This window comes from Prionailurus viverrinus, chromosome A1 (assembly GCF_022837055.1).
Source record: "Prionailurus viverrinus isolate Anna chromosome A1, UM_Priviv_1.0, whole genome shotgun sequence".
Taxonomy (NCBI): Eukaryota; Metazoa; Chordata; class Mammalia; order Carnivora; family Felidae; genus Prionailurus; species Prionailurus viverrinus.
In genome coordinates this window covers 138,349,706-138,364,067 of record NC_062561.1, presented here as the reverse complement: position 1 = coordinate 138,364,067, position 14,362 = coordinate 138,349,706, and the positions used below count along the sequence as shown (strand labels likewise).

Sequence of the window (14,362 nt, the reverse complement as noted above, 5' to 3'; positions counted from 1 at the left end):
TCAGTGGGCTTATTTCTCACACTAGAATCTTATTAAAATACAGATTCTTAAAGGGGTGCCTGGCTGGCTCTGTAAGAAGAGCATGCTACTCTTGATCTCAGTTCAAGCCTCACATTGGGCAGTAGAGACTACTTAAATAACTTTTTAAATGCAGATTCCTAAAGCTAAATAAATACAAAAAAATGCAGATTCTATTTCGGTAGGCCTAGGGTAGAGTTTGAGATCCTGCATTTATAACAAGCATCCAGTGATAAAATGCTCTAGTTACTGAACAATGGCTGTACCTAAGACTCAGATGAGGAGTTTTAAAATATAGTGGTACTGAGGAACCACCCTAGACCACTGCAGTCAGAATTTCTGGGACAGGGAACTGTCTGTACATTTTTTAAAAAAGAGATAGGCAGGGAGGGGGAAGAAGGGAAGAGAGAGTAAAAGAGAGGGAGAAAGAAAGAGAAAGGGAGGGAGAGAGAGGAAGGAAGGAATGGAGGAAGAAGAGAAGGGAAGAGAAATGAAGAGAAATGAAAGGGAAAGAGAATAAAATTTCTACTGCTGATTCTTATATATATATCCAAGGCTTGAGAATCAGTGATGAGGCAAACTTAGGAACCATGCTCTTAAATGAAAAAAGCTGGTTTTTCACTATGAAATTTCAGTCACTGTAAAACTTCAAAGTCCAAAATTTCATTTAGTTCTCCAAACAAAGAATCTTAAACACTGAAGTATAATCACCTACATCCAAAATCTGACACTACCTCTATACTTCCATATTGAGTCATTTTTTCACCCTCTGTGATACTGATAAAACCTTACGTGATTATACCCAATTCACTAAATCTCTTTTCCCTGGGAACTTCCCTCTTCACCACCAGTGGTGAAGAAGCCTGTTTATACTATGTGATCTAGTCAGAAATGACTAGATTAGAAAGATTATCTGGACCAGATTCTTTCTCCGAGAAATTTGTAAACAGAACAAAACCTGGGTTAATTCTGAGCTGTGGCTTCAACTAAAGAACCAGTAAAAATACCTAGAAATTACAGAGAGGTCACCTTATGTCCTATGCCTGGAAAAGCAAAGAAACCATTGTGCAATAATAATAATAATAATAATAATAATAATAATAATAAAGCAGTAGAGATAGATCAAATGAAGGAAAAATTATTCCTAGTATTACTACAGGTTTGAGTTTCCTTCTGCAGCCTGGCTACACTCCTGATTTTGGATCCTTGGGATATGTTTCTTTCTAATAAATCTCCTTTTAGTCCAAACTGGTTTAAGTTAGCTTCTTTTACATACTGCAGAAAAAGCTAAAACTCTGTTCTTGTTATTATGCACATATAAAAATTATAATCAGCTTACTTTACTTTTTTACCTCTATTTTGTTGCCTGTGTTATACATTTAACATTTTTAACGGCTACTTCAAATTAATGAAATAAGTTGTCCTTAGACAAAGCCTACTCAAAACAGCTTAATTTTTACTTTGTAATTTAGGATTATTATTATGAGAATCGGTTACTATGCTGTGACATGACTGCAGATGTAGTTAGGGCAGGGTGTCAGAATAAATTTTTTCTGAACTGAAGAAGAGCAGAATCAGCTTTTGAAGAAAGATTATATACTATTGTGGGACACACAATTCTCATGAACTATATGACATACCCGCTACTATACTACACAGGAAGTATATTTTCTAACAATTCTGTAAAGAGTAAAACAGTAAATATATTAGATTTTGTGGGCCCTAAGTCCTGTCACAACTACTGACCTCTGCTCCTGTGGTACAAAAAGTACTATAGACAATACATAAGTAAACATGACTGTTCAAAACAACTTGCATCAACAATGACATCTGAATTTTCTAATTTTTGTGTATCATAAAATACTACTTTTCTTTTGATTTTTTTTCCCCCAATCGTTAAAAAATGTAAACCCAGGGGCGCCTGGGTGGCTTAGTCAGTTAAGCATCGACTTCAGTTCAGGTCATAATTTCACAGTTCATGGATTTGAGCCCACGTCGGATTCTGCGGTGACAGCTCAGCCTGCTTCAGATTCTTCTCTCTCTCTGCCCCTCCCCCACTCGTGCTCGGTCTCTCTCTCAAAAATAAATAAACATTAATTAATTAAAATTGTAAATCCAGTCTTTGCTTGTAGACCTCTACAAGCTGCTATAACCCAACTTAAAAATAAGCAGAGCTAAACTTGACTCAATGGCCATAGTTTGCTGATTCTTGCTCTAAAAAATATAGAAGAGGATCAGTATCAGGTTCCATGTACATCCCATAAGGCTGAGTTTTATGTCACTGCACTGAGTGACTAGAATACAACAGGTAAAGCTGTACTTCTTCACATATAACCTTTTCTATGTTACTTTTTTGGACAGCTCTCCTCTTTTACTTTCTATTTGTGCTAATCTACATTATCCTCTTCCCTAATCATCATTCTGAAAGGTCAACTGCTTTTGCTATAAAATAGAAAAACCAAGAAATCACAGCTGGTGTAGTTTATGAGTCTATGTCTCTTCTCGGCTTTTTAAATTTTGCTTTTGACACTAGGGTTTCTTCTCTGATTAAAAAAAAAAAAAAAACAAAAAACAAACTTTGGTAGGGAGGAGTGGTAGGAAGCTTTATTTGTGCATTTGACATTATTCCAAATCCTTGAAAGCTCTAGAAACATGATTTTAGATTTTTTAAAAATTATTTGTTTTACCCTACACTTCAAAATAATACACATAGGGGCACCTGGGTGGCTCAGTCAGTTAAGCGTCTGACTTCAGCTCAGGTCATGATCTCACAGCTCGTGAGTTTGAGCCCCGCATCGGGCTCTGTGCTGACAGCTTAAGAGCCTGGAGCCTGCTTCAAATTCTATGTCTCCCTCTCTCTCTCTGCTCCTCCCCTGCTCATGCTCTGTCTCTCCTTCAAAAATAAATAAAAACATTAAAAATTTTTAAAAATAAAAATAAAAATAAAAAATAAAATAATACACATAATGTAGAAGCTAAAAATTTCCAAATATCCCATCAATTTCATTTAGGCAGTATGACCATAGGAATCTTAGTTTTCCTTTTTCCTTTGTGGCTGATTGTTTTTCATGTGTACCTTTCTCAAGATTTTCATATTTTTATCTTTAAACACAGTATAATTCCTGGAAGTCCTCAAATGAAAGCTATAAACCTATATTATCATATAATGAAAATACAGATAAGTTTTATTTAAACATATTATACACTGGCCTACCAACTTTTTAGGTATTTATCCTTTTGTTTCTTATAAAAAGAAACTTGTTTAATTTTTATGGATTATAAAAAGTATATAGCAAAATCAGCAGAATGACTGTAAAACAGGGAACTCCAAATATGGTTATAATCTCCTTTGGCAATTAAAATACATGAGAATTGACAGGAATACTAGGATGTTATTTGAACACAGAAAGATATTCACAGTTAGAAAACACCTGTTCATTCATAACCCTTTCAGACCACAGGTGCTTTGATATTCAAAGCATCTGCTTACAGTGGTGACTCCAATTCCAGAAAAGTCAAGCAGTATTACACTCAAAAAGTAATGATAGTAAGAGTACAGAGGTTCCTCAAAAATTTAAAAATACAACTATCATATGATCCAGCAATTCCACTTCTAGATATTTATCTGAAGAAAACAAAATCACTATCTCAAAAAGATATCTACATGCCCAAGTTCACTGCAGCCTTATTTACAATAACCAAGATGGGGTAACAACCTAAGTGTCCACTGATGAATGAATGGATAAAGAAAATGTGTTGTATATATACAATGGAATATTATTCAGCCATTAAAAGAAAGAAAGAAACCCTGCCATCTGCAACAACATGAATGGACCTTGAGGATATTATGCTGAATGAAGTAAGTCAGAAAAAGACAAATACTACATGACCTCACTTATATGTGGAATCTAAAGAACACCCAACTCATAAATACAAATAAAAGATTGGTGGTTGCCAAAGGTAGGGGTTGGGAGTGAAGGGTAGGTGAAATGGTTAAAGATGGCAAAAGGTACAAACTTCTACTTATAAGATAAGTAAGTCCTGGAGATGTAATACACAGCATGATGACTATAGTTAACAACACTATGCTGTATATTTGAAAGCCGCTAAGAAAGAGTTCTTAAAAGTTCTCATTACAAGGGGTGGATGCTAACTAAACTTATTTGGTAATCGTTTCTTATATACATATATCAAATCATTATGTTGCACATCTAAAAATAATACTATATGTCGATCATATCTTAATTTTTAAAAAGGTAATGACAAAAAAAGCCACTTCATATAATAAGTATTATAAAATAGTCTCAATGAATAGTGAAAAAGTTGTAATGCTCTCAGTGCTGATTTACATAGGATAACTGGACACAAAGTTAGAGGTTGTATCTTTGAACAGGTAACTGCTAAAGGAAAAAAAGGTCATTTTTCAGCACAAGAATAACAGGTTAATTTTTAGATATACAAAATTTTTACAAAACTGGGCCTCTTGTTTTCTTTATAAAATAATATATCCCATAGGACAAAAACTAGTTTAAGAAGGAATTCATCCACCAGAGGGGGCCCTTACAAAACAGGAAAAAGAAAATGTTAACAACAATCAGCAGTATATACAATTCAAGGTTAGAATACATCTCACAGAAGTCTATGAATTCCATACAATCACATGTAAATTTTTTGAGTACACTATTTTTCTGAGAAACACAAAATTTTTATCACTGCAATGGGCCCCCAGGCTCATTTGTTCAGGTGCCCGTAAGCTGAACAAATACACAGAAAGAGCTGTGACTAGTCACCCATAGCAAGCCAACTAGAGAAGTAATATTTATCTCGTCCACTCCACTCCGACACCATTCTTTTTTTTTTTTTTTATAGTTAGCTCTAGGACCACTTTTTTGAAAGTTAGTCATTTATAGTCACTGTCAACCCTAGAACTGTCACCTAACTCTGGACTTAGTGATTATTCCTAGGAAAGCCCATGTCATCACCATGATGTGGCCTCTGTTTTACCTCCTACACTTTAGCTACATAGGAATTTTCTACATGTCATAGTATATCTTAAGACCAGAGAATTTAAATTTAAAAGGAAACAATATCCATTAATAGCCACACACTAATCAGAAATGTATTAATTTTTTAACATAACATTTATTAAGTACTCAACAAATGTTACATTATCTTATGTAACCCTCACTCACAACAACCTCATGAAGCAAAATACTATTATAATCCCTACTTTACAGATGACGGCAATAAGGCTTAAAAATCTCGCTGCTAGTAAAGAACCACCACAAACTACAGGGCTAAGTACTGTGCTATATCACAGATAAGAAAATAACTGAAATTTTTACTGAGATAATTACAGATTCACATACAGCTGTTAAAAACAAAACAAAAACAGTTAAAGGGAGACTCCTGGTATACTTTGCCCAATTTCCTGCCATGATAACATTTTGCAAAACTACAATGTAACATCACAAACAGGATACTGATAATAGTACAATTTACCAATCTTGTTTAGTGTTCTAAGGCACTTTTAACCAGCCAATACATCTTTGCTTTTATCTATCAATACTTTTAAATGCTCTATATAAAAACTGTATTTGTTCTCCAATTGTTTTTAACCTCTCTTAACTGATCTTCCCTCTAATTTAATCTCTTTATAAAGAATTTTATAGTTTCATACTTTTCTGTAATTATATGTCTCAACATCCTCATTCTCTTTATATTTGTAAACCTGCTCAGTTCTAGTCTATTTTCTCCAAAGCATGGGCCGTGGGGTCAAGAATCCTGGTATTTTAGTATCAGCTCTACCATGTACTAGCTTAGACAAATCATTTAACCTCTCAACATTTCCCTCATCTTTAAAATGAGAATAATAGTACCCACTTCAACAGTTGCTAAAGATCAAAGTTTTCCTGCAAAGTGTTTGGCTCGGTACATGGCAGAGAGTAAGGCACTACATTTTAACCATTATTTACTATTCCTCACCAAGACTTTTCTAACAGCAAATTCATCCACTGCAACCTCCTTAACATCCTTTACTAGTATATGTCCATTTGTTCACTCAACAAAAATGTAGTATTACACATAAACAAGATAAACAGATGAATCAAATATAGAGCTTTTCTTCACATTTGCACAATTACTAAAATTTAAGGTAGACAGCAACAATGCCAAAAAAAAAGAAGGAAAAAAAGTACAGTTAAAGTTCTATGGCACTTTCGATGGAGGAAGTAGCAAATATCCTGGGTCTTTAAGAGTTCGTTCACTCAACAAATAAATGGAAAGATATGGGGAAAGACAGGAAAGAAGTAGGATATAGCATTTCCTAGAATAAGAACATAAGGACAACTAAAGCACCAAGGGGAAAAGGGACATGTATAGGAAACAGAAAGCAGTTCCAGCTGACAGCAGTGGAGGGTAATAAAGGTAAAAAAGACCAAAGACTAGTCAGGGCCAGATCCTGAAAAGCTCTGAATCTAAATCCGGAGTCTAAATTTCATTCTGTCTATAATGAAAAGTCAAAGATTTATGAGTAATGCATGTAAAAAGGATTTGAGCAGAAATGTCTACTGTGCCAGTATTTAGAAATCTGCTGCAATTGATCAGGTGGGTAGAGAGGCATGAAAAGAAGGTACGAAGGGAAAAATACTAACATATGTGGACCAATGATTTTAAAGTTAATAAAATGTAAAAGAAAAAGTGAAGAAGATTTAGGTTACAAGCCTTAGTTCTGGTAAATGCACTAAAGAATACCAGCTCCCAGACTTCCCTACAAATCACTTATCCATTCTCCTGAATTCCAAGCCACATTTTCTTTAGTAGATTGAATTATTTTTACCTATAGAGTAAAACAAATATCTTACAAGAACATGGTATAGTAACTAATAAACAAAATCAAGAAATCTGGAAGACTCTATGCTGAGCAGGGCAAGAGAATGGGCTACTGACTACATTTGACATATAACATGCTTATTAAAAGTAAGATTCAGGATACTATAATTATTCATTCATAAGACAGAAACCAGAATTCCTGTATTCATTTGTTCAGGATATAACCTCAATGTCTAAAACACTGTCTGAAATACCTCTAGCAGCAACAAATATATTTGTTGAACATATATGTCAATAAGAAAAATTTTTAAGCTATTACATTTTACAAAAGGTTTTCTGTTGGTCTCAATGCTCTGAGGGCTCAATATTCTCTCCTATTCATCCTCTTACTAAGATGGCCTTCTGTTCATACAGAAAATAGACAATGATATTGTAATAGCATTGTATGGCAATAGATGGTAGCTATGCTTGTGGTGAGCACAGCAAAAACCAGAAAGAAGGTGAATCACCATGCTGCATGCCTGAAACTAACATTATGTGTCAATGACTATGATACTCAAAAAACTTTTTTAATTAAAAATAAAAAATAAAAATAAGCTGTTACTCTTTGAAAAATGTAAATAAACTGCAGCATATTAAACTGCAGCATTCTGAGTATTTATTCCTAACTAAAGGTTATAATAACCATTTTAATATTAAATTATTAACCACTAAAGGCCAGATTAACTTAATATATTATCAGACACGAAATAAATGATATCTAATATTCTACACATATTTTTAGATACCTTGCAAGCTACATTTTGCAGGCTGGGAATTCAAAAGCAAATATATTTGTTCCTAGATGGGAAATTTGAATACATTTCCTTACAGAGTTTTATCATCTTACCAGGTCTTTCCTTCCCAGTGCCTTTTGACTCAGCAAATTTTTGTATCAAGCTTTCAACTGTAGTGTTAGCCATGTTATTTATAAATTCTTCATGGACCTATTAAAATGAAATAAAGAAATTTTTTTTCCACTAAAAATTCTTACTATACTTCAGACAAAACTTCCACAAAGAAATTAATATTCATTACACCAAAATATGTGGTTTTTTCCATCCAAAGCCATTGAGAACTTTCATTTACCTAGCACGCTCTTTTACCTCACAGTGTTAGTAAACCCGTGGGTACCAACCACTGTTTACATGAATCCCTCAAGATATAGCCTCCCAACCTTAGAAGTCCAGGGAGTTTCCTGTTCTCATCTTTGAATGTTTTAGACACATAATTCCTAAGACTAAAACTTATACAGATCTCTAATAATTTTTAGATCTTTAATAAAAAATAACAGACTTCATCCTTCTCTATTTTAATGTACTCCAAACTGTCATCATTAAACTGCTTTCATATTTTTGGAAAAAAAATTTTTTTCTTAAAGATTTTCTTAAGTAATCTCTACACCCAATTTGGGCCTTAAAATCACAACCCTGAGATTAAGAACCGAATGCTCCCCCAACTGAGCCAGACAGGCATCCCTATTTTTAGAAAATTTCTAAGCACAAGTTCTATAATTCATTGCTGCTCTAAATTATAAAACAGAAAAACTTAAAAAAAATTTTTTTTTAACTGGTAACTTCAGAGTTTTAATGTAAAAGACTGAGCTACAGTTAATCTTTTTTAATGTTTATATATTTTTGAAAGAGAGAGCGTGAGCAGGGAAGGGGCAAACAGAGAGGGACAGGATCTTAAGCAGGCTTTGTGAGAGCCCGATGCAGGGCTCAAATTCATGAATCATGAGATCATGACCTAAGCCAAAGTAGGACACTCAACCAACTGAGCTGCCCAGGTGCCCCAGAGCTATAATTAATTTTAACAATTAATTTGAATTATCATCCTTGGTAGCCAATCAAAAATCCATTTTATTTTATATTTAACACATGCAAGTACATATTCTTTATATGCAATAAGTCAGTATCATATTGAGTTTTGCATTTTTTAAAGAGTCATATATGAACATAAAATTTTCATGAATCTGTTCAACAAAAGGAAAAACTTACCTGGCCTATTTGCAAATGAATTTCCTTTATAGCATTTGACAAGGATTCTATAATTTCCTTTATGTGAATGACATGAGCTTCTTCAATATCTTGAAATTTCTGGGTAACAAATATGAAAAGTTATATATATACACACACACACATATATACACACACATAAAAGAAATATATACTCTCTCTCTCTGAAATCAAAGAATTTTTTTTAAATTTTTTTTTTTCAACATTTTTATTTATTTTTGGGACAGAGAGAGACAGAGCATGAACGGGGGAGGGGCAGAGAGAGAGGGAGACACAGAATCGGAAACAGGCTCTAGGCTCCGAGCCATCAGCCCAGAGCCTGACGCGGGGCTCGAACTCACGGACCGCGAGATCGTGACCTGGCTGAAGTCGGACGCTTAACCGACTGCGCCACCCAGGCGCCCCCAAAGAATTTTTTATATAATTTATTTTTTTAAGTACTCTCTATACCCAATGTGGGGCTTGATTGAACTCATGACCCCACAACCCCAAGATCAAGAGTCACATGCTCTACCAACTGACCCTGAAATCAAAACACCTTTTAAGTCATCTTAATAGAGCTAACCAAATTTAGTGAGTTACCATTATTACGTAAGGTTTAACAATACTTCTAGACAAATGGGTCTAGTAAACATAATGAAATGTTTAACTTTTTATTATGTTAATTTTTTGTTATGTCATTTCTCAGGCACATATGAACTTGATTTTGAAGATGCCACAAATTAAAATCTAAAATCATGGTCATAAAATTAGAAGGAGACCTAAATGAGAAGTGTCACAACAGCCAAGCCAAGGTAGAAGTGTTTCAAACCAAAGAGCAATTAGGTGACAGAGCAAAAACTACCGTTTTCTTCTGAAGACTTTACAATCTAACCCAAAGACTCTAACAGTATGTTTTTAATCCTTGAAATGTTAACACGTAGCCTTCAAAAGAAGTAATTTATGGTCAAAGAAATGTGGAAAAGCCTGTATACTCGATCTCAGCAGTTCTAAACTGAAGGTGGGGATATATCCAATCACCTGGAAAATGTTTTTAAACTACAGAACACATAGATTTTCTACAACTACCCACAGAATGGAAGTGGAAAAAGATGAAAATGTTTTTTGGAAAAATTCCCCAGGTCATTCTGAGTATTTATTCCCCAAGAAGAAAACTTGGCTAGACTTGGCTTCCAACACACAGATTAAAAACCCCGAGAAATACTGAAATAAAACATGTTTTCATTTTGCTTAACCCAGTGTTTTCTAAATTTCTTTGACCACACAACCCTTTTTGTTTTTCTTCTTCTCTTAATATCTATTAATATCTCAAAGAACAATAATAATCCTCAAAACAGGATTTGGGAAATGCTGAACTAGCTTTCTTCAAACAAAATATATTTGTCATTTCTACTGCACAAACCTGATTACCCTTATTTTTTTGTTTTTTTGTGGGTTTGTGTGTGTGTGTGCGTGTGTGTGTGTGTGTGTGTGTGTTTGCCAAATTAAATCAGTTCTAAGAAATAGGCCTAAATGCCATGTCATTTTTCTCTGGTTAGTTTATCAAATTAAATTCCCTTACCCTATATTTAATATAAAATTTTCTTCAGCAGTGAGTCATAGGACCAGAAAATCACTAAGCCAAATGATCATACATATAAAGGGTCTGAACTTCTCTAAAAAGAATCAATAATGGTGAAATTATAATTTTGGCAATAAGGCAACCCAAATTCACAAACTTAAATCAAGTTTATTCATAAAAATGGCAGAGTTAAAATGTCTTATCTTGACTAATTCTGACCAAATCAATGAGAATATCAATATTTCAAAACTCTGAATTACTCTCTTACGAAGTAAGGAATATTCAGCAGAAGCATGATTCTTGTTTATGTTCACATTCTAAGAATTTGCCCTCAGCTTAATATTCTGCAATTAATCAGAAATTTTCTCAAGACAGACCCAAATCCAGAAAACCTACGTCAAACATCCACAAGTTTCATATGGATAATCTCTAATTGCAAGAAAAGTATGCCACCTTCTCATTCTCTTTTAAAACAGCTACACTGAATAAGACATATCCTTAATGACTTAAAAATATCTTGAAGTCACACAAAAACTCAAAAGTATGATTCACATTTAGATATTGTGCTGGGTTGTTTTTTGTTTTGTTTTGTTTTGTTTTGTTTTGTTTGTTTTTTTAGGGGGTGGGGAATGTGCTAAATATCGCAACTGCTCAGAATTAGTGACTACTAAACTCAGAGTAATGCAGCAATGGGCCTCCTTTTTAGAAGGAAACGTAAACCCTACTAGAGCCTGCTCCTTGCCTATCTCTTTAACCTCACTTCTTACCACTATCTCTCTTCACTTAGTTTTATTAAGCACTCTTTGCTTTCTACAATGTGACAGCTCTTTCATACTTCTGGGTCTTATACCCATAGGTCCCCAATGCCTGGAACACTCATGCCCTGGAATGCATCCCTTTACTCATTCAAGTCTCAGTTTTAAATCCCACTTCTCCAAAAAGGCCTTTCCTAACTCCCAAATCCAAATTAGGTTGCTCCTATTATTCTATCTCATAGAATCCTTCTTTTCCTTGTAATAGGTATAATAGCTCGTAACTTTATATTTAACCATGTATTTGTTTGCCTCCCTCCTCTATATTGTACACTCCACCTAGAGCAGGGAGTTACTCGTTTCGTTTACATATATACCGTATACACCAGCAATTAGCACAGTGCCTACAATATCGCAAGACAGATGCACATATGCCTGCACACAAGCATGATAGTCTTTTGATTTCTGAGATGTCTATCAATCATCTCTCCAAGCAGGAAGACTCCCTAGAATCCAAAAAGGCAGATTAATATAAAGTCCTTCTTCACACTTACTGAAGGCCTACCAAGCGCTGGGAAGTATTTTAAATGCTAAGGAAATAATAAATCAATCCCTTTTACCATAGAACTTATCCTTTAGTGGAGGAAGATGAACAATAAAAAAAATATAGGTAGAAGAACTAGTGTGCTTCACTACATTCAAATATGATAACTAAGAATAATGTTCTAAGAAGAGGTTCCTTGGGGCGCCCGGGTGGTTCAGTCAATTAAGCATGTGACTTTGGATTTCGGCTCAGGTCATGATTTCATGGTTCATGGGTTCAAGCCCCACATCTGGCTCTATGCTGACAGCATGAAGTCTGCTTGAGATTCCATCTCCCTCTCTCTCTGCCCCTCCCCCACTTGTTTGCTCACTCTCAAAATAATAAACAAAAATAAAAAATAAAAACTACATTTAAAAAAAAAGCTCACCAGCTTCAATACCAGAGTGAAGAAGACACAGAATAGTTACCACCAGCCCATGATGAGTAAGAACATAACAAATAAACCCTTGCCACTGTAAGCACTGAGATGTGGGTTTTTGTCATCTCAGCATACCCAGCCTATCCTGACAAAGTGCTTAGGAGCAAAACAAAACAAGAAAAGAGTACGAGAGAGTGGGAATAGAAGTTTTAGGTATGATTCATAAAAGGCGCCCATCTTAAACCTAGGCTTTTAATTAAGGTTCTAAGAACATTGAATAGGGTATAAATTATCCCAAGTTTATGGGAGACTTTTTTTTAATGGTCTGTTTTCCTCAACTAAAATGGAAGTTCTATGGGAGCAGGGATTCTTGACTCTTTTGTTAACGGCTATATTCTCAGCGGTGAATCATTTCCAGTTCTCTTAAGCAGAAATCAATTTTAAAATTCATACATGAGGCTAACAATCAGCACTGTCTTCATCATCTACCAATTTCCTCACTTTCCCCAGTTGTCTGTAAACAGCCTTTTCTGCTGTATCTGAATAACCCCTTATCATGTCATAATTATTGCTTAATTGCCATAATCATTGGTCCTCGATCTCCAAAATAAGATGTGTATTTTTAAAACAGCATTAAAAAAACATATAGATTGTGTATTTTAACATTTCTAATACTAGAAAATTATATGGCACAAAAATCATTTATTTGTATCAGTAAATGAAATATCCTGTTTTAGATTTAAAGCTTAAAAATACCAACCTGAGCTGTTTCTGTCATTTTCTGTTCAAAATCAGCTTTCGCTAATGCATATTTTTCCACATAAAGTTTATAGGTATCTGTAGCTTTCTTAGATTTAACAGCTGCCTGTAATAAAACAAAAACATTTTTTTTTTTTAATTTTTTTTTCAACGTTTTATTTATTTTTGGGACAGAGAGAGAGCATGAACGGGGGAGGGGCAGAGAGAGAGGGAGACACAGAATTGGAAACAGGCTCCAGGCTCTGAGCCATCAGCCCAGAGCCTGACGCGGGGCTCGAACTCACAGACCGCGAGATCATGACCTGGCTGAAATCGAACGCTTAACCGACTGCGCCACCCAGGCGCCCCACAAAAACATTTTTAACTATACAATGACCTGTTTTCTTTCCTGATGTAAGTTCATATGAAATAACTATTTAAATGCATTTTAAGGGGTGAGGCCTATGGTGAGTTCAATAGGACATAAACTAACTTTAATACCTTTTTTCAAGTCCTCATTGGCAATATTTTTTTAGTCACAGAATAACACAGAAATTAAACACTGATTCTCCTTTCTGTCTGACAGAATGGGCTTTGAAAAGTTAAAATACTCTTATTACATAACTTAGGGTAAGATCATATAACCACATTCTAATGTGTTAATAAGAATTCAATGAACAAAATGTGACAATACCATCAGAATATGCTTGACTCTTCCACACCTGTGAGTCTTTCTTCCTCCCACAATACACACATATCCCATTTAATGTCTAATTAATAACTAAAAACATAGCTCAAAAGTTGAGAAAATCAATTTTCTTTGTTTCTCAGTTTCCATTATGCTCTAACAAATCTACAAATTTGTTTTTAATCATTGCCCAGTTTTTCAAGATTTCTATTTTTTTGAGGGGGGGTGGGGGGGCAGAGGGAGAGAGAGAATCTTAAGCAGGCTCCAGGCCCAGCATGGAGCCTGACGTGAGGCTCAATCTCACAAACTGTGAGATCATGACCTGAGCCAAAATCAAGAGATGGATGCTTAATGGACTGAGCCACCCAGACACCCCTTAAGATTTCTATTTCTAAAAAGTAGTTATTACATTATTATAGCTCTAGTTTTATCAAAGTTACTTACTCAATAAAAACTTGATATATTAAATATTAGGCAGTGAAGAATATGAAGATAAATTACACAGGGATCTTTTCCTCAAGGACTTCATAAAAGTAGTAGAACCTATTTTTACCTAGAAATCAGTAGAAAGCAACAAAGCCACAGAAGTAAAGATAAATGCTATAGAAGACAGACATTCAGGAAAAAGAAAGATTATGTATAACTTGTAGGGTGGAGCAGACATATGGCTATCAAGAAACAACCATTCTCAAAGGACTGATCAATTTGGACATGGGAAGTCTGGGAGAAGATCAAAAAAGGAGAAGATAAGGATT

The 14,362-nt window shown here is 34.6% G+C and overlaps 1 protein-coding gene across 3 annotated transcripts in view; it reads right to left on the bottom strand.

The window, feature by feature from the left end:
- FCHO2 (FCH and mu domain containing endocytic adaptor 2) overlaps positions 1 to 14,362 on the bottom strand; it is a 123,966-nt gene that overhangs the window by 61,698 nt on the left and 47,906 nt on the right. For all 3 annotated transcript variants that reach the window (XR_007153008.1, XM_047862900.1, XM_047862911.1), the window contains exons 6-8: positions 12,942 to 13,046; positions 8,889 to 8,987; positions 7,739 to 7,835 (exon numbers count right to left, since the gene is read on the bottom strand). Coding sequence is in view for 2 of the 3 variants with exons in the window: in XM_047862900.1 (XP_047718856.1) it covers positions 7,739 to 7,835; positions 8,889 to 8,987; positions 12,942 to 13,046 (301 nt within the window). In the remaining variant the exon portion in view is untranslated. The remainder of the gene's footprint in view (positions 1 to 7,738; positions 7,836 to 8,888; positions 8,988 to 12,941; positions 13,047 to 14,362) is intronic.